The sequence below is a fragment of the Molossus molossus genome, unplaced genomic scaffold (assembly GCF_014108415.1).
Source record: "Molossus molossus isolate mMolMol1 unplaced genomic scaffold, mMolMol1.p scaffold_m16_p_3, whole genome shotgun sequence".
NCBI classification, from domain to species: Eukaryota; Metazoa; Chordata; class Mammalia; order Chiroptera; family Molossidae; genus Molossus; species Molossus molossus.
In genome coordinates, this window is record NW_023425366.1 from 52,946,947 (window position 1) to 52,974,321 (window position 27,375).

The 27,375-nt window shown below is 36.5% G+C and overlaps 1 protein-coding gene across 10 annotated transcripts in view; it reads right to left on the bottom strand.

Moving 5' to 3' along the window:
• The window catches only part of AP3B1 (adaptor related protein complex 3 subunit beta 1), a 281,299-nt gene that overhangs the window by 122,132 nt on the left and 131,792 nt on the right, over positions 1-27,375 (bottom strand). For all 10 annotated transcript variants that reach the window (XM_036278963.1, XM_036278966.1, XM_036278970.1 and 7 more), the window contains 2 exons: positions 21,973-22,082; positions 11,987-12,163 (listed from right to left, as the gene is read on the bottom strand). In XM_036278963.1, the coding sequence (XP_036134856.1) occupies positions 11,987-12,163; positions 21,973-22,082 (287 nt within the window). The remainder of the gene's footprint in view (positions 1-11,986; positions 12,164-21,972; positions 22,083-27,375) is intronic.

Sequence of the window (27,375 nt, forward strand, 5' to 3'; positions counted from 1 at the left end):
CTGACAGAATAAACTTTCAAAAGCTTTACTCTGATTCCATTTATTGCACTGATAGAACAAATACACAAAAGCTTTGAGTGAAAAACAGTCAAACTATTATTGGAATTAATTGATTTTCTATTTAAAAAGCAGCATTGTGTAGGGTCCTTGTTCTATAAATGGAGCCAAGACATAATAGTTATTGCTTCATTTTCCATATGTGCAAAAGAAAACTTGAATTACAAATTGAACAAAATTAATTTAAAATAAATTATTTGATCTGAATGAGATCATGTTTTATAAAGACATATGTAAACATCTTTTGCACCTGTATATAGGTGTCATTTTGAGACACAATCTTTTTCAAAACTCCTAACTTTTTAAACAGATGCTGATATTTTTTAAACAAATTTGTCATCTTCTGGTTGTGTGGTCAGAAATATCACAATTCTCAAGGTGGATTCTAAATGCTGATAAACATTTTGTTCATGTTAAATACTGAGAGAGAAATTCAGCACTTATTTCTTAAATAAATATACACTTTAATTTTTAAAAATTCATTGTTGCTGGGTTTATAACAAAATAAAAAAAAAACTGCTGAATAATAAAATAAAAATGTTTTAGATTTATGCTACACCACAAATGACAAAACTACTGTAGCAAGAGTACTCTGTCCACGCTCTGCAATGATCTGTAGCAGGACTGTTCTGTCACTACCTCCCATGCTTATTTCACCAAACCCAAGCTCTCATTTCCCGTGTTTGCCTCTGACTTCATCCCAACAGCTGAGAACTTCACGCTTCACACAGGCCATGGCGCAACTTGCTGGTATACAGAGTTGCCGGCAGATGAAAGCACTTAAACACTATCTCAGCAGCACTGGAAAAGTGAAGGACTTTGCTTTTCCTCCCTGCCTTGTCAGGGCACAATTCATTTTATCAGCACACATCCTGCATGCTGCTCTAAAAGGGAGAAGTTCGTTATTTTGCATCTCAAAAAGGTTGAAAAATGAAAGACAAGGTCTTTCCAACTTAGATGTTTCACATACTAGAATGAAATCTTCTCACTACATTTGTGTGTTATATGCTACTAGATAAAACCATAGTAGATAATACAAGTATAACGTGGAGGTCTACAACTTACTCTTATTTTAATGTAACTATTAATGATACTACTTCATCAAAAATGAAAAATGTGGGACAAACCCTAAATTTAACGGAACACTGAGACAACAGACTTAAATTAGATCTGTCTAGAGCAACAATTATGAAGAAAGTAAACAACCACAGTATTTTAATATGACCAAGGCTCAATCCAAAACCAGATCAGACATTATACAGCACTTTTAAATAGGTTATATTCATAAAATTATATGAGAATAAAATAATGTACCCTCAAAAACAAATATTCAATACCTTATATATAGCTATTTATTAAATTTTCACTTCAGATTAATTTTCCTGATTAGATTTAAAGAATCATTACTCATACCAACTAATACTTAATTCTAACCAGAGACTATTTACATTAATCACATTCTCTTCAAATTGTTTATAAGTCACTGTTACTTAGGAAAAATGAATTTGAGAAAACACTACATAAAAATTAAGATATTAAAAAGATCCAAGATGGTGGAAAAGTAGGCAGAAAATACACACTCACCTCCTCCCAAGACTAAACTGAAATTACAGCTAAATTATAGAACAATCATCTTTAATAATCAACTAAAAACTATCTGAAGAGAAGTCTTATAACCAAGGATTTACAGAAGAAACCACATTGAGAGTGGTAGGAAGGGCGACAAAAAGGGTGCTCCCAGGATGCAGGCTGAAGTTCCGCAGGGATGGTTCAGCTGTGGGGCGTTCCTCCTGAGAAGACTGAAATCTAAACTCCAAGCCAGGATCCCCAGCCCAGAGCACCAGAGCTGGAAAGAGGTGCCCACATAACACCTGACTCTGAAAAGCAGTGGGGTTTCTGTCCGCCAGAGACACAGACACCCTGTAAAAGGGCCAACATACTACATTTTATTTGTACCACTCACCCTGGACTATGGTGGAGGGAGGGCAGAGCAGACTAGAGTCACATGAGGAGAGTCTGGGGTTTGTGGCTCTGGAGAGAGAGCTGAAAGGACAGCAGCCAAAATACCTGTGCTGAGTCACTCTCCTATACTACAAATGCAATCTTCCCCGATGAAGGATTTCCCTCCAGGCATCATCTGCCCAGGGAAAAGCAATAGCCCTACCTCTTTTCCCACCCTGTGGAGTTTATACCCTGCTGAGAAGTATAGCCAGAGGCTCTCTGAGTGACTGAACCTAATAGGCAGCCAGTAGGCAGAGGCACATATCAAGTTCCCTTGGGACTTCTGCTACCCTATCCCAGGCCCAGGGCTGGTAGAAGCCAGCCTTAGTGCTTGGTCCTTTCCGTGTGCACCAATACCCAGCAAAGGTAGCAAAAAACTGTGAATCACTTGTAGCTCCAAACTGGAAGCTGAGGGCCAGTCACAGGAAGCATCTTATATTGGCCTGCATCAAAGTCCCTCCCAAGAGGCCCCAAACCAACACATCCACTGGTCAGCTTCAGACAATATCAGAACAGGATCCAATAAGCTTCACAAGCAGCAAATCCAAAGGCAGACCACAGCAGCCACCAAACCTTCTGAGAAAAATTCTGCTTTGTGAGGTGAGCACCTGCACAGCAGCTCACATGCCTTGGTTGGGGTTGATCCTCCCATCAGTAGCCTAAGGGTCAACCCCATTCATAAATGAGCCAATAGCAATCAATTATAACAGGAAGGCCCACATAACCCACACAAGAAACATTCCTGGAGCACCCAGCTCAGGTGATCAAGGAGACTGTACCACTGGACCCCACTGGGCACCAAGTACATAAAGTCACCCCATGAAAGCTTAAGAGTCATAGCATATCTACCTAATACACAGAAACAAATACAAAGGAGCAGCCTAAATGGGAAGACAAAGAAATAGGTCTCAAATGAAAACACAGAATAAATTTCCAGAAAAACAGCTAAGTAAAGTAGAGGCAAGCAATTTATCAAATTTAGTTCAAAGTAATGGTTATAAGGATGCTCAACAGCATGAAGAAGGACATAAAAACCATAAAAAAGGACCAGTCAGAAATGAAAAATATAATATCTGAAATGAAGAATAGACTGGAAGAAATCAGCAATAGGGTGGATGAAGCAGAGGATCAAATCAGCAAATTGAAAAATAAGGTCAAACAAACAAACAAAAAAACCCCAATCAGAGCAATAAAAATGAAAAAAAATTTTAAAGATGAGGATAGTTTAAGAGACCTTTGGGACAACATGAAGCGTAACAATATCCACATCAGAGAAGTACAAGAAGAAGAGAAAGAGCAAGGGATTGAGAACCTATTTGAAGAAATCATAAATGAAAGCTTCCCTAAACTGGTGAAGAAAAAAGATACACAAGTCCAAAAAGTGCAGAGTCCCAAACAAGATGGAGCCAAAGAGGACTATTCCAAGACACAGGATAATTAAAAAGCCAAAGGTTAAAGACAAAGGAGAACCTTAAAAGCAGTAAGAGAAAGACAAGTTAATTCCCCTACAAGAGAGCTCCCATAAGACTGTCAGCTGATTTCTCAACAGAAACATTTCAGACCAGAAGGGATTGGCATAAAATATTCAAAATGATGAAAAACAAATACCTACAACCAAGACTACTTTATCCAGCAAGGCTACCATTTAAAATTAAATGAGAAATAAAGAACTTCCCAGGAAAGAAAACGCTAAAGTAGTTGTTACCGCCAATCAGTATTACAAGAAATGTTAAAGGGAGAAGAAAAAAAATGAAAGGAGAAGGAGGAGGAGAAAGATGAAACAGAGAAACATAGCTAAAAGAATAAAATGGCAATAAATATGTACTTATCAATAATCACTTTAAATGTAAAGGACTTAAATGTTCCAATCAAAAGACAAGGTAGCTGAATGCATAAGAAAACTAGACCCATATATATGCTGTCTACAAGATACCCACCTCAGAACAAATGATACACTCAGACTAAAAGTAAAGGGATGGAAAAAGATATTTCATGCAAATGGAAAGAAAATAAAAAAGCAGGGGTAGTAATACTTTTATCTGACAAAATTGATTCTAAAACAAAGGCTATAGTACAAGACAAAAAATGGATACTACATCATAATAAAGGGAGCAATCCAACAAGAGGATATAACCCATGTAAACATTTATGCACGCAACATAGGAGCACCTAAATATGTAAAGTAAATCTTGATCGACATAAAGGGAGAGATTGACATTAACACAGTCATTGTAGGGAATTTTAGCACCCCATTGACATGAATGGATAGATCTTTAAGATAGAAAATCTACAATAAAATGACACACTAAATCAGATGGATTTAACTGATATCTTCAGAGCATTTCACCCCAAAGCAGCAGAATATATATTCTTTCCAAGTGCACATGAAACATTTTCTAGACTAGATCACATGTTCAGACACAAAACAAGTCTCAATAAATTTTAGAAGACTGAAATCATATCAAGTATCTTCTCTGACCATAATGCTATAAAACTAGAAATCAATCACAAGAAACAAATTGAAAAACACATAAAGACATGGAAGCTAAATAACATGTTACTAAACAAGATCAAGGAAGAAACCAAAATGTACCTTGAAACAAATGAAAATGAGAACACATAAACCAAAATCTCTAGGACACAGCAATAGCAGTCCTAACAGGAAAATTCATAGCATTAAAAGCCTATCTCAAGAAACAAGAAAAATCTCAAATAAATAATCTAATCTTAAAGAAACTTGAACAACAAGGTTCAAAGTGAGTAAAATAAAAGAAATAATGAAGATCAGAGAGGAAATAAACAAAATAGAGGCTAAAAATAATACAAAAGATCAATGAAACCAAGAGCTGCTTCCTTGAAATAATAAACAAGATTAACAATTCTTTAACTAGACTCATCAAGAAAAAGAAGGAGAAGACCCCAAAGAATTAAATGAGAAATGAAAGAGAAGAAAAAACTGACACCACAGAAATACAAAGAATTGTAAGAAACTATTACAGCCCTGGCCAGTTTGGCTCAGCGGCTAGGGCGTCGGCCTGCGGTCCGGAGAGACCTGGGTTCGGTTCCCGCTAAGGGCACGTACTTCGGTTGCAGTTTGTCCCCGGCCCTGGTTGGTCGTGCGGGTGGCAGCCACTCGATGTGTCCCTTAATGTCGATGTTTCTCTCTCTCTCCCTTCCTCTCTCTCCCTCCCACTCTATCTGTACAAAAAATGGAAAAATATCCTCGGGTGAGGATAAAAAAAAAAAAAAAAAAGAAAAGAAACTATTACAAATAACTGTATGCCAACAAATTGGACAATCTGGAAAAATGGATAAATTCCTAAAAACATACAATCTTCCAAAACTGAATCAGGAAGAATCAGAGAATTTGAATAGACAGATTACAACTAGTGAAATTGAAGCAGTGATTACAAAAACTCCCAAAAGCCCTGGCTGTCGTGGCTCAGTGGTAGTGGTTAGAGTGTTAGCCTGCACACTGAAGGTTTGCCAGTTTGACTCCCAGTCAAGAGCACATATCTGGGTTGCAGGTTCAATCCCCAACCCAGGTTGGGGCATGTGCAGGAGGCAAACAACTGATGTGTGTGTCTCACATCTCTCTCTCTCCTCCTCCTTTCATCCCTCCCTTCCACTTTCTCTAAAAATCAATGAAAAAAATATCCTCAGGTAAGGATTAACCAAAACAAAACACAAACAGTAAGAAATTTGGAAAAACAAAGACTTAATCTTAGTGGTAGAAACTATTTATGCTATTTTGTACTTTTATATAGGTTTGCATAATTTTTTCTTAATTTAAAAGAAAAGTCCTGGCCGGTTTGGCTCAGCGGTTAGAGCGTCCGCCTGCGGTCGGAGAGACCCGGGTTCGGTTCCCGCTAAGGGCATGTACCTCGGTTGCAGTTTGTCCCCGGCCCTGGTTGGTCGTGCGGGTGGCAGCCACTCGATGTGGCCCTTTCACATCGATGTTTCCCTCTCTCTTCCTCTCTCTTCCTCCCACTCTGTCTGTACAAAAAATGGACAAATGTCCTCGGATGAGGATAAAAAAAAAAAAAAAAGAAAAACATGAAGGGAGCTGGGGGGAGGTTGAAAAGGTATGTAGGGGGGGTAAATAAATGATGAAAAGAGACTTGATTTTGGGGTAGTGAACACACAATATAGTATACAGATGATGTATTATAGAATTGTACACCTGAAACCAATATAATTAACCAATGTCACCCCAATAAGTTCAATAAGAAAATGAAATGAAATGAAAATAAAAACATGAGATACTTTAACTAAATCATTCACTCATAACTTTTCACTACATTTAAAAGATGGCATATTATTAGAGGAAGTTTACAAACAAATGCACCCTTTATTCATTTATTTTTATCTGCTATTAATCAGTTTAATCAAATCCTAACTTTCTGTCACAGACTTCAACTCACTATTTCAAGGAAGTCATGCTAAATCTTTATGTCTTAAGAACTATATCTTAAGAACTGTAGAGTTGCAGCAACTTTAACTGGTTTCAAAGTCTTTTGACTTTTCTTCCAAATACAGTGAAATTACTCTCCTTAAGAGAGTATTCTATGCCCTGGACGGTTTGGCTCAGTGGTTGGAGCAATGGCCTGTGAACCAGAGAGTCTCGGGTTCGGTTCTCGCTAGGAGCACGTACCAAAAAAAAAAAAGTATTCTAAGTGTTTTTTACTCTTGATATATCTCCCAACATTTTCTATAAAAAGAGGAATTTCAGCACCCTGTTCCCAGTAGGATAAACCCAAATGGAGTGTTTTTCCTAATGAGAATAGAGATTCTCAGTAACTGGACTAGCTTCCTTACTGTACAGAATCACATTCTTAAAGAAAAATCTAACAGTTCATTAACAGGATAAACTAGGGTTACAAAAAACAGTAGAGTAACTAACATGAACTAAGCACTATTATGTTCCAGGAATTCCTAGCACTTTACATGGTTTGTCTCATTTAATCCTCACAACAAGTTTGTGAGGTAGGTACAGTGAGTTCTGCTCTAACAATTATTTGGAAAATGTGCATTTGTTAAGTTGACGTATTAGAAAATAATTTGGGCATAACATGAATTTTGTGTTTCCTTAGACATGATATTGTCTGGAAGAAACACTAGGTAAAGGCAGAAAACTGCACCTGTTTTCTGCATATGAACTGGGTTGTGCAGGAATAATGACACATAGCCATCTCAAACATCTACCTTAGATCACATTATGGGCCACAATCAGCCACACTTAGTAGTACAAGTCTACATCCAATTTCAGATTAACCCCCCTACTATTTAACTCTAAATACAACCTTTCCAACACCCATTTTACAAGCAAACTTCATATCTTTTACAAGGTAAAGAGCAATATTCACTGCAGTATTTATGTATTTCTTAAACATTTAACATATATAAAAATATTCTGGTTTTATTAGGTTCCTTTTTTTCTTTTTAATGTATCACCAATGAAATTTTTGAGTGTTGTGCCTTAGCTCAATTTTTCTAATAATCCCTATAGTTTTTATTATGCAATTTCATAAAGCACAATTATTTTTAAAAACATAAATGTTACATTATAGAAATAACCTGTCTAGCCCTGGCCGGTTTGGCTCAGCGGTTAGAGCGTCGACCTGCGGTCCGGAGAGACCTGGGTTCAGTTCCCGCTAAGGGCATGTACCTCGGTTGCAGTTTGTCCCCAGCCCTGGTTGGTTGAGCGGGTGGCAGCCACTCGATGTGTCCCTTTCACGTCGATGTTTCTCTCTCTCTCTGTTCCTCTCTCTCCCTCCCACTCTACCTGAACAAAAAAAAAAAAAAAAAGGAAAAATGTCCTCGGGTGAGGATGATAAAAAAAAAACAAAAACCTGTCTATATTGTTATAATTCCCACTTTACAGAGGAGGAAACTAAGTCTGAGACAGGTCACATGATTTGTCCAAAATCACATAGCTCATTAGTAGCAAAACAGAATTTGAAGTCCATCCAACATGAAAGCCTGTACTCTCAATCACTTCTTCCCAGTAATTGACATCAAATAGTTCTATGGTAGCAATCACACTGAGTTAAACTGCTTTCCAGACACAAATACCCATCTGAAAGAGTCCAGGGTGAGAAAATTAAAGAAATTTCCAGAAGATGTTTGCCTAAAGAGTCTTAATATACTGTAACAGAGTATAAATAATTTTAAAAAGTACATGAAGCAGCTTTATAGCTGTATACCCTCCCAAAAATATTAAAATGTTAAAGAACATATAATACTTAAGACAGACAAGATGTTGATTTTTCAGACACTATTTTTCAGTTCTAGAACTTCCATTTGATTCTTTTTTATAGTTTCTATTTCTCTGCTGGGAGTTCTTAACTTTTCATTCATTGTGAATATTTTCCTTTATATCACTTGCCACAGTCATAAAAACTGCTTCAAAATGTTTGTCTACAAATTTCAACATCTGGGTCATCTCAGGGTTGCTTTCTGTTGTTTATTGTTTTTCCTTGAAAACTGATCACGTTTTCTTGGCCTTTTTTATTGTGGTAAAATATACATAAAATATACCATTTGAACCATTTTTAAGTGTGCAGTTCAGTGGCATTAAATACATTATGTTGCGCTGGCCGGTTTGGCTCACCACCCCAACTTAAGTCTCCTTTTTTCTTAGCTATGCTACCCTGAAGCACACTGTGCTTGTGTGGTTCAGGGGTCAGCCTAGAGATTTGGGCATAGTTACTCAAGATTTTGAGGCTTCCCCACTCTGGCTCTCTCCTTTCTAGAATTCTTCCCTACCTTTCCAATATCTGCTTATTTCTCTGAACTATGTACACTATTCCATAAGGCCAGAAAGACTTTGGGTTTCCTTTTGAAGTTATAGCCTCTGTACACAGTGCCAACTGGTAGTGTATCCTCAGGATAAAAACCATAAAAGTGAGGAAATTCACTCTGTGCCACTCCTTTCTTCCAAGTGTCAATTCCCTCCAGAATGTCCCTGATTTTCTTTACTTTTCTGAGACTAGAGGCAGTTATTTTTTATATTTTTCCAGTATTTATAGTTGTCTGTGGGAGGGTCCATTCAGCAGGAGCTAACTCAACCATAGTCGAATAATCTTTAAATTCTTTTTTATACCAGGTGAAAACATTTTGAGGTATTAAAGAAGTTTATATTCAATATTCCTTAAGCATACAAATGAATACAATGGCCCTGGCCAGTTTGGTTCAGCGGTTGGAGCATCGGCCTATGGACCAATGGTCTTGGGTTTGATTCCAGTCAAGGACATGTACCTCGGTTGTGGTTCGTCCTGACCCTGGACAGGTCACACCAGAAGGCAACCAGTTGATGTGTCTCTCTAACATTGATGTTTCTTTCTCTCTCTCTCTCTCTCTGACCCTCCCACTATCTGATGATAAATGGAAAAATATCCTTGTGTGAGGATTAAAAAAAAGAATACAATATCCTAAATCAATACAATATCCTAAATCTTATAAAAATCACCTTAGACATTCTCTATAACTAAATAATTCCATAAATATCAGGACTTCATGGTAAACCAGTCCCTGAACACTGTGACTCAGTTTCTCTGGTTCAGTTTTAAAGAAGGCTAAAATAAATAAGTATAGAAAACAATTTTTTTATATTTAGGTCAAAGCTATCATTTTAGTATGTTTTACAGTTAACGAGGATGAATGAATCATAACTTAAAAATGCTGTCAAGTTGGTGCTAAAAATCATTCTTGAATGCTAATTTTCATTTATAAATTCTCTCAACCCCTTTTCTTAAAAAAATGAGAAATGGAAAACAGCACAAACCTACAGGATATCTCCATTCACCTATTTTTATATTGATCATCTACTAACACTGAGTTATATAAAATTATATGTGAAATCTTGGCATATTTTCTAAACATTGTTATGTTTTCACCAACTGGTGGTAACCTACAAGTGTGGTTACCTACAAGTATCAAGACAAAAAGATGTGAATGCAAACTATGTTGTCTTCAAATTCACTGGACAAAAAGATATGGAACAGACTCTCTAATTTCTGAACAAAGAGTACTACATTCCATAATTGGTTACTTACAGCTACAAAGAAGAGGGCCAAAGACAGAACTTTCATCATTTTTTTTATACTCACCAAAGGATATGTTTATTGATTTTAGAGAGAAAGGAAGGGGGAAAGAGAGAGAGAGAGAAACATCAGTGTGAGAGAGAAACATAGATTAGCTGCCTTCCATATGTGCCCCAACCAGGGATAGGACTGGGAACCATTTTGGTGCATGGGATGATGCTCCAACCAACTGAGCTACCCAGCTGGGACCAAACTCTCATTTAGTTTTGTAAGACATAACTACTTTCAGTCTTGATTGGCATACTAACTTTGTATTATTTTATAATAATCTATAAGTTAGATATCTTTAGAGTAGCTAAACCAGACATAGTCATAACAATCAGAACATTCTAGGTGCTATATTGGCTTTCCCAATATTGTATGATTTTAGTGAACACAGTAAGTATCAGGCAAAAAAAGTGTTTTTTTTTTAAATCAATATATAAGAAACTCAACAGCAAACATAGGTTTCCTTTCTTTTACTCAGATTTTGAAAAGTAACTCATCACAAAAAGAGATTTACAGGATATTTGGAAATGATTAACTTATTCCTTTCAATTACTGACTTAAACTCTAAAGATAAAATCTAAACCATGGAAATATACTCAGAATACCTGCAATTATGTGCTCATAAATCTTGTATACCAATCAGCAAAAGCTATAATAACAAAATTCATATCATAAGTGGGGATGAAGATAATCCCAATGCATAGAGTAATGAATTTGAGGAGTCAACCTGAGGATTCTGAATGGCCAAAATCAGCTTATTCGAGAATGAGTATGGGTACGCAGAGAAGGCAGAAAGAAAGGGAGACACAGAGAGAGAGACAAAGCAAGTATCAAAAGGAAGAAAAATGAGCACTCATGGGAGAGGCAGGAGAGAATGACAGACACATTAGACTATGGTGACCATGGTGGTGAGTATGCAGGTGCGTCCATGCCTATATGAAGGGGTGCAGAGGGTTTGATGAAGGAAGGGAGCAAAAACAGAGACACAGTGAGAGAGAGACACAGTGAGAGAGAGAAACAGAAAAAAAACTACAGAGGCAATGTAGGAGTCAGACAGAAAGGAAAAATTAGGGAGAAATAGAAAACGGAGCATATGGCCTACTAAGAGGCCCACTGCAAATGAGCAAGAATCCTTTTCCAGCCTCAATAATCAAGTCAAGTCCTCTACCGGTGGAGAAAAGCAATTTAGAGATAGGAAGAAGAATGGGAAAGTCCTTATTTTACACGTGGAGGTGATTCTCTATATATTATACAAAGAGATGATTCCTCCTGCTAACAGTTCCTCAAAAGGAGATATTCCAAACTGCAACCTGGTAAATTATACCATTATTTAAAAATACTTTGTGGTTTCCCTGTACCTGTAGGACAAGGTCTACAGCACCTGGCATTCCAAGTCCTGGCCTTGCCTACCTTTCCAGACTCAGCTTTAAGTGTGCTGAAAGCACCAAGCTGTTTCATGACTCTCGATCCTCTGCTTTCCTCTTTCCTTCTTCTGTAGAGTAAGCCACTCCTTAGAAGCCCATAGTCAGGATTCTTATCCTTTATGAGACTTTCTCTGACCTCTCTCCTCCTACTTCAGACGTTCAATAACTTTCATCCTCTGGAGTTCTACTGCATCTCAGGACCTCTATTATAGCACTTACCACATACTATTTCATTTTTTATGTTTTTCTCCCCTACTGGAATGCAATATCATCTCTTTGAACAACTGCCATCTATGTAGAACTTTAAAAAAACAAGCACCTAGTAATTGTTAAATACACTAATGCATGAACAGATTTTAGCTACTTCATCAGAGTAAAGAAAGAAGGTAGAAATAAGGATTAGCCTCTTACCTGCTTGGAGTTGGTTAAATACAATTTTGCACCCAGGTTTAAAATCTGCAGTTTTACTAGATCATCTTCACTAGTGAAGCTTTTAGCCATCTTCCTCAAAACATCAGGGGCAATTTTAGGAACTCGTTCACAGTTTTCTCCAATTAGCCAAAGAATACTTGCTCTAGCCACAGGAACCTAATATTTGAAGCAGATTATATGGTTACAAATAAAATAATCCCACTCTCCTCAATATTAACATAGAGAAGTCCTTAAATATTACCAAGGTGTTACATCTATCAATTCATTTAATTTATATCCAGGAAGTGCTCCTGTATTTGTGGATTTTCTTTAGTTATAAAAAAATAAACACACACACAGAAAATCACAAAACTGATTTCAGAGATAATGCCTTAGAAAAGATTCATAAAGGAAAAATCATTGTTCTAGAATCTTGATTCTAGCAGAGATCTGCAAATTCTTGGGCTGAATCTGGCTGGCCATCACCATTTGTTTATGTATTACTGTTGCTGATGTTGTACTATAATAGCAGAGGTGAGTAGTTGCAACAAAGTCCATAAGACTGAAAATATTTACTATCTTACAATTAACAGAAAAAGTCTGCACACTTCTGCTCTAGGGGACTGATTTACAAACCTTTACGCCCATAAAAATCACCTAGAGTTCTTACTAAAACTGCAGGGTTCTGGTTATCACTCCAAGATAGTAGTTCTGTGGTGGGGCCCAGGAATTTACGTTTTTATGAAGCATCACAGATGATTCCTAAGACAGGTGGTCTGCAAACCATGTTTTGAGAATTATGGATAATAAAGGGAAAATTGATCCACTAAAGACTATGATTCCAAATTAAAACTGTTATGTCCCCTATGTATTTGCAGCTATAGCACTGGGAATATATAAAACTGATCGGATCATCAAGGTTTGGTTTATAAAATCATTAATCCTGGTCTATTTTTTTGTCATCAACAAAAGAAATAGGGATATGCTAAACTTGTCCAATATTGCACTTTGGCTTTATATATTTTAATGACGTACATTTCTTTATAATTTGTTTCTTAAAAATTACTGCTTTGCTACAAATTGGAAACCTTCCATCAGCACCATTAAGACCATCATTTTAGAGTATGTACATTACTCTTATTACTATCTGTTTACTTGTATTATCCCCTATTCCAAAAGGAATTTGAAGGAGTATGTAAATTAGTTTCTGTGAACATTTTCACCTGTATGGAAAATTTGCTTTTGATAAGAAATGAAAAAGCCAATTGTTATCATTAAAAGGTAGCATCACAGTAAGAGATGACACTCTTTTTAAGAAGTCCTTTTCTAATTCCTCAAATAAAGTCCTAACATTTTCATTACAGATTCACAGCTGCACATGTGACTATTTAAGAAGAAAGTAAGAATGAGGACCTTTGCATAGCTAAACTTTTGTCACACTATACACCACCTCAAATTCTTTCAAAAGACACATTTTATGAAATATAAAATTATTAAGACACCCCTACGTTGGGTCTCTAACCAAAATGAAATCATCAAAAAAGCTTTAAAATAAAAATATATATTTTCAAATATTACGATAACAGCATCTTTAAATTAATATTAGAGTAAGTTTAGTAACCAAGAAGAAATCAGCATACTTATGCAATAAGTGTAAGTACTAAGTACAAGTATAATATTAAATGTTACTACAAATCCATTCATGCAGTATGATAAAATTGCTATCCTTATTGTATAAACATTAATTTCTAGAGGAAAAAAAGGGTTATTTCTCCTGTTCCAAAGGTTACTGCATTAAGACCTTACTCCCAATCTACTACTCTAAACTGGGATAAAGAACAGTATAATTGAGTAGTACATTAAACTTTCTGGTATGAAGCAATTCAAGTTACCTGCAATAATGAAAGTTATCTCTAAATAAAAATACATGAGCAACCTCAGATTTCACTTACGCTGTTTGTTTTTAAAATACTTGATTAGATAATGCTAGTATAAAAATTAGAATTCGCCCTGGCCAGTTTGGCTCAGAGGTTGAGCATCGGCCTGCGGACCAGAGAGTCCTGGGTTCGGTTCCCGCTAGGGGCACATACCACAAAAAAAAAAAAAAAAAAAAAAATTTAGAATTCTATGACATATAACAATCTATTATCCCACCGTAAGTAATTTTCTTCTAGTGACACACTAATAATTCTTTTCTGCAATTAAAAAGACAATCCCAAAGTTTTAAAAATTATTTCTATTCTTATTTATTAATATGCTCAGATTATTATGATTATTATTATTTTAATCCTCACTTGAGGATGTGTCATTGTTTTTTTTTTGTTTTTTTGTTTTTTTAGAGAGAGATAGGAAAACATTGATGTATGAGAGAAACATTGATTGGTTGCCTCCCGTATATGCCTTGATCGGAGATTGAACCTGCAACCTAGGTATGTATCCTAACCAGGAATCAAACCCTTACCCTTTTGGTGTATGGGACGATGCTATAACCAACTGAGTTACCAGGCCAGGGCATCTATTTCTATTCATTAATATACTAAGATTAAAAAACAATACATGCAGAGGAAAGTAATCACTGTTTCCCTCTCATCGATATTTCTCTCTCCCCCCCTCCCTTCTCCTCTAAAATCAATAAAAACATATTTTAAAAAGTAAGTCTAAACACTTATATACATTTAAAACACAACTTACTGAAAAAACTAAAAATCGATAAATTCTAATGCCCACAATGACAATTGAAAGGTAGTGGTGGTGGTGTTGGGGGGCAGGACAACATTCAGAGGTAATAAAATCAGTAAATATTTTGAAAACTTAGAAAACTTCACCATGATAGAAATAATATATTTATACCAAAGTTTTTTTTTTTTTTTTTTTTTTTTATTTTTTTTTTTTTTACAATCCTCACCCGAGGACATTTTTCCATTTTTTGTACAGACAGAGTGGGAGGGAGAGAGAGGAAGAGAGAGAGAGTGAGAAACATCGATGTGAAAGGGACACATCGAGTGGCTGCCACCCGCACGACCAACCAGGGCCGGGGACAAACTGCAACCAAGGTACATGCCCTTAGCGGGAACCGAACCCGGGTCTCTCCGGACCGCAGGCGGGCGCTCTAACCGCTGAGCCAAACCGGCCAGGGCTATACCAAAGTTTTAATGATGGCATTTTGTTGAAAAGCTTAGGAAACTGACAAATGCAATGTGTTCGTGCATTTGGAGGGAATCAGAATGCTAAGATTTTCAGATTCCAGTCCTCTCTCTGTCTCCCAATTAAGTTATAGGACTCTCACTTGTATGCCATTGATACTACGCCTCCATGGCCACGACATTCAAAGGTTTGAAACAAGTGACAAAAAAGCAAGTAAGAAATTAGTCACTTCTTGTTCTTCGTGGTCTCTTCAACCACAGAATATAGAAACAGTGAACCAAAACCAACTAATAACCACACGTATGCAGATGATATAATACTTTCACTATGAACCTCTGGCTTTTCAATATTTTCAAGGACAAACTGGATTGTAGATGACTTTGCCTGATTCTTTATCCTAAGTGCCCTGAACAAGTGGTTAAGTGCACTTTTTAAAACTTCTACCAGAAGGCAGTTTCCACTGCCATTTTAATCCATTAACTTGGCTGCAAAAACAAATAATGATTCCTAGCTGACCACAGCAGTTAAGAAAGACATCTAGAAAGATTGTACATATAACTCTGTAAGCAGTTGTAAAAGCTACTGGGTTTCAACAACAGCCCACTGCACAATGCAACAGTGTAAAGTAAATCCTGCAAAAACATCAATTTTATTTATTTATATTTGTCAAAGGCAAAATCAGTAGACATCTAAATAAACTGCATACAAACAGCTAATCAGATCCAATATTCTGTATCTGGACTCAATATGCATTAAAACGTAAGTATAAATTAAGCTGGGATCATAGGGCAAGTACAGTTAACTTGAAAAATGGCAGGTGTTCAGTGAGGCACCTGGGCAAGGAGTATAGAATGTGCTATTTCAATATTACTCAACATTGAAATACTGAGTACAGAATGTCTTTCAACTGTTTTTTTATGACATGAAATCCCTGTCTGTCCCATTAAACATTATGTGAAACCCTGTTAGAACAATCCTCTGGTAGTATGCATTTTATTCTAGAAGAACTTTGCTCCAAAAGCAATATTTACTACAAAGGAAAGATACTCCTCCAAAGGATTAAATATTCACAGTCAGAATTTATAAGCTGGCTGTAGTATCAACATAAGTCCATTCAATTTGAATACATTTTTAAAGTGGAAATAATTTAAATTTTAGTTTTTATATTCTCAACCACACGACTTACAAAATAATGAAAGTCTTGAATACAATAAAATCTATGTTCCTTCTTTTTTCTTTATTGATTTTTAGAGAGAGAGAGAGAGAAACACCAATGAGAGAAAACATCAACTGGCCACCTCCTGCATGCCCCTCACTGGAGATTTGGCCCCCTGATCGGGAATCGAATTGGCGACCAATTGGTGCATTGGTCGATACTCAACCACTGAGCCACACCTGCCAGGCTATGTTCCCTTAAAAAATAAAAAATAAAAATCATATAACTAATATTTATTGAGCTCTTACCATGTGCCTGGCACTGTTTTTAAGTACTTTACCTGTTTTTGTTTTTCTCAGTCAATTATTACAAAAGCCTTAGGAAGTAGGCTCTACCATTATTCCCACTTGATATATGAGGAAAGTGGCCACAAAGAGGTTAAGAAATTGTCCAACATCTCATAGCTTGTCAGTGGTGGAACTGGGACTGGACCTCCAAGTCTGAATCCAGAGTTCACCATGGCCACTGGACAGACAAAAAAAAAAAAAGAGTGTGCTATACTAGGAAAAATACGAGCCAGCAAGGAAAGACAGGTTGCTACTCCCAGACTAAGCTCGTATATTATGGAGACAAAGAACTTCACTTCAGTGGGCTTATGTACTCATTAATCAAATGAAGGCTCACTCCTTTGCCCCTGTTCTTCTGCCACCTTGTGCAGTGGCGCCTTTCCAGCCTCCTGCAGCTTCCCTACAGCCAGACTGTTCAGGGCAGGTCTAGGTCAATCACTTGCCTACTCCAGCACCCATGCATGAAGGGGCATTCTCCCACTTCTTTTATGAGTAAGTAAGGTGATCAGGGCGGAAAGAGGTCTGGCTATCATTTCTGTTCCCCTCTCTCAGAGGGTAGATGAGCCCAGAAGGCTGAGGCAGTGAAGGAAAACATGCTCAATGCTGTTCTCTTGTCCCCTGACACTGGTCCAACTGGCTCTTACATCACAGTGGTTTACAATACCATCCTTGGATTTAGGGTGAAATGGGTGGAGAATCAGGAAAAAAGAACTCTCATTTAAGGGTCTCAGGCTACGCCTCCCATTTTAGAATCACTTGCCCACATTTAAGAGTCACCAGGTACTTGCTGGGATTATAAAACGCTGCTTTCTTTTCCATGTGCCTTTGTTCTTCAACTCTTGACTGTTTGGATCAGAGATTCTGGAAATGCAATCACTCCCTGTCCTGATTTAGAAGCTGTTGTCTGCTACATCCCTCATCACCTTCTTCTGGAGTAACCTGTGCCTCCAATCCCTGACTGTTTCTACGGTTCTGCATCACAAATTGCTTGCCTTGTCTCTTGTCAAGCACTTCAGCTTCCTCAGATAATGTTAATAATAACAACTCATCATCACCTTTTCATTTCCCAAAAGTTCAAAATTTTGCTATAGAATCACATATAGTTTTCTTGTAATTATTTTAATTGCCCCTATATCACATTCCCAACTTGTCTATTTTTGCTTTCTCTCTTTACCTTATCAGCGTTACATAAAATAGTGGTTTACTATTTTATTATCTTTTCAAAGGACCAATATATCAACTTCAACCATCTTTTTTTTCATCTTCCATTTTACAAAATCAACTTTGATCCTGCTTAGATTTTTATGCTTTGTTTCATTGTTCTTTTTCATATTTCTTTGGACAAATATAAATTCTTTTATTTTTTGTCCCTTTACTTAAAAACTGATGGCAGTTATAGTTTTGGGCACACCCCACACATTTTGGAATGAAGTATTTTCTTTTTCTGTGTTTCATGAAGAGCTTACATTTTTTCCTCTAAACTTTTCCTTCACTCTGAAAGTGTATTTTTTGCCCAGCCAGTGTGGCTCAGTGGATTGAGTATCATCTCATGCATCTCTCTCCCTCTCCCTTCCTCTTTCTCTCTCTCTAAAATCAATTAAAAAAATAAAAGTGTATTTTCTTACTTCACAACTGGTCTGGTATGCTTTTAAGTTATTTCATTCTAAGTAAACTTAAATCTTTTAAGTTTTCTTTTGTCAAAATACACTCTTAGATCTCCATTATGCATAATATATTGGTTATAAAAGCAGACATACTAGTCATGTGACCTAAGGCAAGCTGCTCAGCCTCTGTTATGCCTCAGTTTTCTCATGTAAAATGAGAATTCTAATAGAACATACCCTGCAGAGTTGTTATTAAAATTAATGATTTTTATTTTTAAGATGCTTAGAATAGTACCTGGCATATGATTAGTATTACAAGAGTTCTGTTAAATATATAAGTAAAATATATAAGGGGCCAGAGATCGCTTACTAAATTTAAACCTTATCAAGTTTGTCTTCTTTAAAAACACTAACTATAGTCATGATCATAATAACAACTTACACTAAACACTACATATTTCACATACGTTAACTCATATATTCCTCACAACAGATCTGAAAGTTATTAGTATTACTGTTCCCATTTTACAGATGCAAAAAACTGGAGCATAGAAGTCAAATAACTTGCTTAAATTCACAAAGCCAGTAAAAGGTGAAGACTTAATTTGATCCCAAGCCATCCAGTTTTCAAATCCACTTTCTTAAGCTCTGTACCTCCCATATACAATTTTCTTGAGAAGTCCTAAATTTGATAATCAATCAACAGTAAGAATAGATATGAAGACAAATGAACTCTCTGGTGAGAGATTGGTAGAAATTTAAATAGTGACTCCTGTAAGTCTTATTCTCAGCTTTAAGATAAATGTATAACCACCCTAAAAGAAAAGGAAATTAATAACACCCTGAGGGAAAGGAAATTTTGGCATCAGAGATCTTAAAAATTGGTCCCGACTGACAGGCTCCAAACCTTGCCATCTATTACCTTTAACTACACAAATATGATCTCTCTGAAAGGCTAACAGTACAGATTACCCAATCTTTAAAGAAGGAAATGATATACTCCTCTCATAAAACACAACCCTTTCAGTACAGAACTTTAGTTGTCAAACTTTAATATTCAAGGAACAGGCACAGCAAAAGGCAAACAGAATGGAGAAGAGTTTGAAGAAAAACTAGACAAAAGCGATAGAATGTTTCAAAGGGAAGAAGTCATCAGTGAAATCAAATGATAACAAAAGATCAAGAAATATATGGAGAGCAAATTATCCACAGAATTTAATAAAAGGGAGAAAGTGACCTTGGAAAAAGTGGGAATCAAAATCAGACTATGATGTGTTGAGGAGTGTGAGGTGAGGAAATAAAATTCTTTTCAGATAATTCTTTCAAAAACTTTAGTTTTTGCCTAACAAAATTAACCCAGAGACCTAGAGGTGGGGTACAGACTGATAAGCCTGGGGAGGGGAGGAGTTGGGGGGGGGAGATAAACCACAGAACTTACATGCATGTATGCATGACCAAAGAACATAGACAACAAAGCTGGGGGGGGGAGGGTGTCAATGGGGGGAAAATGAGAAACATCTCTAACAAAAACAAATTAATAAATATATAATAAATTTTAAAAAATCTTTAGTTTTAAAGGGAAGCAAAGAATGAAATAAAACAGATAATAACAGCTAAAATGCAGTACTACTAGGTATCAGGCAATTTTCTAAGAGCTTTACATATATTGACTGGTAAAATACAACAATATAGGTTATTCTAGTATCACCATTGTACAGAAGGGAAAAGTGAAGTATAGAGATATTAATGTATGGACATGGAGCTTGTAAGTGACAAAACCAAGATTAATATTTATTTTTAATTTAATTTTCAAACATAATTTGATTTATAAAAAAAATGATAAGAAGAATAAAAAGGACTCTGAACACCCTTCACCCAGGTTCCCCAAATGTTAACATTTTACTACATTTGCTCTAGCTTTCTCTCTATGTACATAAACACATTTTGGTTTCTGAATTGATAAAAGTTGTAGACATGCCCTTTTACCCCAAAATACTTCAGTATAAACTTCCTAATAAAAGGAATGTTCTTACATAACCACGGTAAAATTATTTTTAAATCAGGAAATTAAACAATAACCAATACTATTATCTAATCTACAAATCTGATTGAGATTTTGCCAATTATCCCTATAAAATTCTTTACAGCAAAAAAATCCAAAATTATGTGTTGCATAGAGTTATCATATCCTTTTAATCTCTTTTACTTATCTAAAAATGCTCCTGACTTTTTCTTTCCATTTCATGATACGGGAATTTTAAGAGTATAAGCCAATTACTTTGTAGAATACCATCAACTGGTTTTGTCTCATGTTTCCAAGTCATTCAGTTTTGGCAGGAATTCAACGGAGTTGATGCTGAGTGCTATTCGGTGTATCTTATCAGAGGGTACATGACCCCATTGTAGCAATGTTAACTATATTCACTGGGTTCAGGTAGTGTCTGCAAGGTTTCTCCATTGTAAAGTCAAAAGTCATTAATTTACCTATTGCAATGAAGAAGTCTCTTATGAGGATATACACTAAGACTGTGCAAATACTGTTACAACTCAAATTTTTACCCCCCTAGTCTTTAGCATTTGCTAATGCTTCCTGTCTGAAATAATCATAACTGTGATGGCTAGACAACAGTGATATTCAAATTCCATCATTCCTTCTATATTCATTTTGCATTGTAAGAAAGAGCTTCCCCTTCTCCCTTATTCATTCATTAATCAGTGTGCATTTAGATTTTTGCCCTAGTCAATAGATTGTAACCCTTTTACTACTCTTCGCTTTGTTGCTCAAATTGGCCAGTAGAAGCCCTTCAAACTGGCTTTTGTGTCTTTTTGACATGTCTCTATCATTCTGTGAGAACTTCCTTGCTTTTTTGGCCTAATAAGATGTTCTAAAATCATCTTGTTCTTTCCTTGCCCTAGCTCTAAAATCAGCCACTTCTCTAAGGACATCTGGTTCCTTTGAGATGTGAATGGAATTTAAAAACTAACATGTACTATAAAAAGGAACATAGTACTACATTCTACAATGTTCATGAACCTTGAAAACATGCTAAATGAAAAGACGCTAGACAAAAAGCCAACTTATTGTCACATTACATTTACATGAAATGTCCAGAATAAGCAAATCCATAGAGACAGAAAGTAGATCATTGTCAAGAGCTAGAGTAAAAGGAAGATTAGGAGTTTGAGGTGTGAAACTCTTTTGCAGAGATGATGAAAACGTTCTGGAATTACATAGTGGTGATGGTTGCACAACCTTATGAATATACCAAAAACCACTGATTTATATCCTTTAAAAGGGTAAATTTTATAGTATGAAATTGTATCTCAATGAAAACAAAACAAGATCCAGGCACTAGGTGTGCTCACTAGTACTGGTGTATTATTTCATACAGGCTTTCTCAAAAGACACAGATGTTTATATATACATATACACATTCATGTGTGTACATACTAACCCACACAGGAATATATACACTCACACACATCTAGATATCTACATAAAAAGCCATCAAGTTCACAATAATCAATTCTAATCCAACACCGCAATATTTATTGTATCCATTCCCTTTTTCAGATTTGTAATTCCCTTCCACAATAACGTGAAATCTCAGAATCAGATTTTGAACTCAGATAGTTCAGTTCTCTTAACCATTATACTTCAGGATCTTCATTTATTTTAATAAATCTATAATTTACTTAGTGAAATTCAGCAAAGATCTCCTCATTGATACTCACAGTGATACTGTCCAAGAGTTTGGCCATGTGTTTGATAATTTCACCATGATGTGCAGGTTGCATTTGCAATAACTTCTTAATTACAACCACACTTTCAGCAACAACTATTTCTGAAAAACAGAGTATTCATATTAAACATGTGTAATTCAATTTAAATGTATTCTGCTTGGTACAATGTAAATTTAAATTAGCAAAACATTCTACATGTCTTCAATGGCTAAGTGAAAACTACAGCCATGAATGTACTTCGAAATTTTTGGGGTGAATATTCATCTTAAGCAGAAGAGTATACTTCCATTTCTAACATCTGTTACTGTCTCCTGGCTTATGATATCCCTTTCTTATCTCTCCTTCTTTAAGTTGGAAATAAAGTGAAGTTAAATTATGTAATCACTATAATGTTTAATGTCTTTGGCTTTTAACCATAGCTCTCAAATACTGCTCTTTGATTCCTACTAATTATATTGTGGTAATCAAATACCTACTATCTAACATTTTCCAATGTTAAAGAAAACAATAAACTACAAAAAAAAAAAAAAAAAATTTCCTTAAGTGATATGTCCAGAAAAGTGAGTAGCAAGGATTAGCAGCAGTAAAAGGCGTTACTATAGAAATAGCATGGACTTCAGAGACAGAAGGAATGGGCTGTGAGCTGGACTGTCTCCATTGGCCCTAGGAACCCTCTGCCTTTTGTGGCCAACTCTGTGCCCTTAGAGGCTGACCTCTGTGGATGCATCAACCATACTTTCTTGCTCCTAGCTTAACCAACAGGAAGCACCAGCAGGAGATCAAGGGGCAGGAGAGAGTATTCTATTCCCTAGCCTGAATCTCTTCTGTCAGGCCTCCCTTGGGAGTGCTTGCATGCCTCTATTAAAGGTTTCAGTTCCCATGACTGGCTCTCGGCCGCAGGGTCTGGCAACTGCTCCCACTCTTCACATGCCTTCCCTTCAAGTCTAGATTTGGCTTCCCACTGCTCCTAGCCTGTTAGTCCCAGGGTGCTACATCATACCTTGTTGGTTTCCGTTAATTCTGCCATACCTTATAAATAGTTCCTTCATTAAATTCTCTTCAATTGTTCCTTTCAAGTATGTCAATCTATTTCTTGCCAGGGCCTTAACTAATTCAATAATTTGTTTGAGGAGTGGCTCCAGGAAGAATCCTCAAATTGGGATTCTGAGACTGAGTTATTACGCTGAAGTGGCTAATCACTGGTCCAAGTTATGTTTTTGGTGGCACCAGTAGAGAAATGTAATATAACTACCCAGAGCATCGGACTTTATAGAATGAATCTTATATAAATGATTATAAATGTGACTGATGTCAAGGATATAAATCACTGCCTTTACTGATTATTATGGTATTTTTTATTAATAAGGATTCATGGATACTCGAGACTCCCTGACATACACTATGGACATGCCATGTTTTGTGTGCTGTTACCCTTATCTGAATATATTTTCTTATCCAGCTCCCTTTAAGAATAGAAGCAAAATTTTTACCATTCTAATCATTATTAAACATACATATTTCAAACTATATACTTCTTTCTTTATGGAAATTACAAATTACAATTTATATAATGTTTTATCTTACAAAATGACATATTTCTTTTTCTTCTCACAATTAACATGAGGTAGATACTCATTCTCATTTTATTTTTTAATCACAGCTGACATACAATATTACATTGATTTTAGCTGTACAACATAGTGATTAAACATTTATATACCTTACAAAGTGATCACCCTGGTAAGTCTAGTACCCTTCTGACACCATACATAGTTAGTTATTACAATCTTCCCTATGTTGCATTTTACATCCCTGTGACTATTTTTATAACTCCAATTTGTATTTCTTAATCCCTTTCACCTTTTTCACTCATCCTCCAATCCCCTTCCCATCTGGCGACCTTCAATTTGTACTCTGTATTTATGAGCTTGTTTCTGTTTCATTTGTTCACTTATTTTGCAAGGTTTTTTTTTAACTTCACATGTATGAAGTTAAATCTTGTGGCATTTGTCTTTCTCTTGGCATAATACACACTATCTAGATCCATCCATATTGTTATAAGTGGGGAGATTTCATTCTTTTTTACACTCTAGCAGAAAACATTATGTGGTTATGTAAGTATTACTATGCAAAGTAAAATATGATCTAAGTGTGATTTTAAAGAAGCTATAGTACAATTTTTAATTTTAAAATATATAATTGCAAAACTAGCTTAAATAAGAAAAAAACATTGTGTAATTGTAATTATCCACATGCAGAGGCAGGACTGGCCATAGTTGAAATATATATTTGGCATTATTTATTCTTCAGTGCTGTATTAGTTCCCCATTATTGTTATAGATTACCAGAAACTTAGTGGCTTGAAATAATACACACTTATAATCTTACAATTATGGAGCCAAAAGTTAACATGAGTTTTATGAGCTAAAATCAAGGTGTCGACAGGATTAAGTTCTCTGTGGAGGTTCTATGAGAAAATCTGTTGCGTGTCGGCCGTCCTGGACTCAAGTCCTCCTTCCAGCAGTGCATCACTCCAACCTCTGCTTCGGACAACTGACTTTCTTGGCCTCCCTCTTTCCCTTTAGGACCTTTTCAATGACACTGGGTCCACCAGAATAATCTCCCCATCTTTAGAATATAAATACATCTGCAAAGTCCTTTTGCAATATAAAGTAACATACTCACAGGTTCCAGGCATTAAGACCTGAACATCTTGGGGGGAGGGGCATTATATTGCCTACCCCAGGTGCCTTCTCATTTCCTCCAGGTAATTCCACACTACTTTTCCTTTATGCTACCTCCTGGTTTTCAAAGACATCAGCACTGTGGTGGTACTCAACCAGGAGCACAAAAGATGGTATGTTCTTGACCTTTCTTAGCTTACCCCTTGTCCTCTACAGAACTGAATGATCCTCACTCTAAGAAGTACATCCTACTATTTAAAATTGTTATTGTAGTAACAACACTTAACATAAACTCTACCCTCTTAGCAAAATTTTAAGTGTACAATACATTATTGTTGATTATAGAATGTTGTACAGGAGATTTCCAGAATTTATTCAGCTTAACTGAAACGTTATGCTGGCTGATTAGTAACTCCACATTTCCCTTTTCCCCAGCCTCTGGCAACTAATTCTGCACTGGGTGATTCTACAAATTTGACTATTATTACACTCCATACAAGTGAAATCATTAGGTATGTGACTTTCTGTGACTGACTTATTTCACTCAGCATACTGTCCTCAAGATTAGTCTACTCTCCTCATTTGTAGAAGCTGAAGCAGAGAGAGACTGGATAATTTATTCAAGTAACATTACCATCCAAACATAGGGAATCTAGTTCTGTTTGTAAGGAGATAGCTGGCAACCAACAAAGTGGTCAACATATGGAAAGACTGGAACATAACTGTTTTATATTACTGTCTCCTTCCTTACTTAGATTGTGAGCTCCAAAAAGGCAAGAATGTTTTATAGGCTGAATAAATACCTTATTCATCTATTCAACATTTAGTTAAATACCTCAACTGATTTAAGTCCTCAATTAATGCTTACTGAATTATATAGAACTTAAAACAAAAATAATCCTCTTACCAGTATATAGTAGGAACATTATTCAGACTGCAAATTTTGCTATGTTACCTAAAGTAAATTACCTTAGAATTAAATTATTTTAAGCCAACTAAAATAGAGATTACTTCTACAGCCCTGGCCAGTTTGGCTCAGCGGTTAGAGCGTTGGCCTGCGGTCCAGAGAGACCCGGGTTCGGTTCCCGCTAAGGGCACGTACTTCGGTTGCAGTTTGTCCCCGGCCCTGGTTGGCCGTGCGGGTGGCAGCCACTCGATGTGTCCCTTTCACGTCGATGTTTTTCTCTCTCTCTCTCTCTCTTCCTCTCTCTCTCTCCCCCTCCCTCCCTCCCTCCCTCCCACTCTATCTGTACAAAAATTGGAAAAATGTCCTCGGGTGAGGATAAAAAAAAAAAAAAAGATTTCTTCTACAGATAATTTTAAATTTTTTAATCAAATTAACATTAGTGATAACTGGACTATTTTAGGGCAAGTTTCAAGTCTGCTTAGAAAAGTCCTCTCTGCCCTGGCCAGTTTGGCTCAGTGGTTAGAGCGTCGGCCTGCGGTCCTGAGAGACCCGGGTTCGGTTCCCGCTAAGGGCGCGTACCTCGGTTGCAGTTTGTCCCCGGCCCTGGTCGGTCGTGCGGGTGGCAGCCACTCGATGTGTCCCTTTCACATCGATGTTTCTCTCTCTCTCTGTTCCTCTCTCTCCCTCCCGCTCTACCTAAACAAAAAATGGAAAAATGTCCTCTGGTGAGGATAAAAATAAATAAACAAACAAACAAACAAAAAAAGCCCTGGCCAGTTTGGTTCAGCGGTTAGAGCGTCGGCCTGCGGTCCTGAGAGACCCGGGTTCGGTTCCCGCTAAGGGCGCGTACCTCGGTTGCAGTTTGTCCCTGGCCCTGGTCGGTTGTGCGGGTGGCAACCACTCGATGTGTCCCTTTCACATCGATGTTTCTCTCTCTCTCTCTGTTCCTCTCTCTCCCTCCCACTCTACCTGAACAAAAAATGGAAAAATGTCCTCGGGGGAGGATAAAAAAAAAAAAAAGAAAAGTCCTCTCTATGCCAAGAAGGGATAAATTAACATAAAAAGAGGGGGAAAAAAAAAAACTACAGTTCTAATAAGAATATATTAAATACCTTTAAAAACAATGAAGTCTAAATGCTGTCCCTGAGGTTTTAAGATACATAATCCATAAAATCAAAGAATTACAAATCCTTAGAGCCTCAAAAGATCTTACAGATTTTTTTCTAATTATTTTTGTTCACTGATTTTAGAGAGAGAGGGATAGAAACACTGATGAGAGAGAACATCGATTGGCCACCTCCTGCATGCTCCCCACTGAGGATCTGACCCACAACCTGGGCATGTGCCCTGACAAATCAAACCGGCAACCTCTTGGCACAGGGGTCAATGCTCAACCACTGAGCCACACTGGCCAGGCATGATCTTACATATTTTTAAAAAACAGGGGTCTCCTTCATGAAGCATTTATTTCTAAAAGCATACGTTTTAATAGGAATAGAAAGGGGCTCTGTTGTCAGTATTGGCCATTTTAAAGTTAAAAATACTACTACGTTCTTTAATGATTTAATATAAATATTCTTATTTGTTTTACTGCTCACTTTTACTGAGCCAGATTTTCAAACTACAGAAGTGTAGCACCCTAAAGAGTTAAACAATCAAGTGTTATGAGCTAATAATGATTATGCAACCAGAACTGGACAGTACAATTTAACTGTAGTAAAATAATCCATGGTTATAAAGAGAGTTTTAATTTACCAAAATCAAAACCTAAACATTAAAATAGCAATATTTAAATTATTAAAT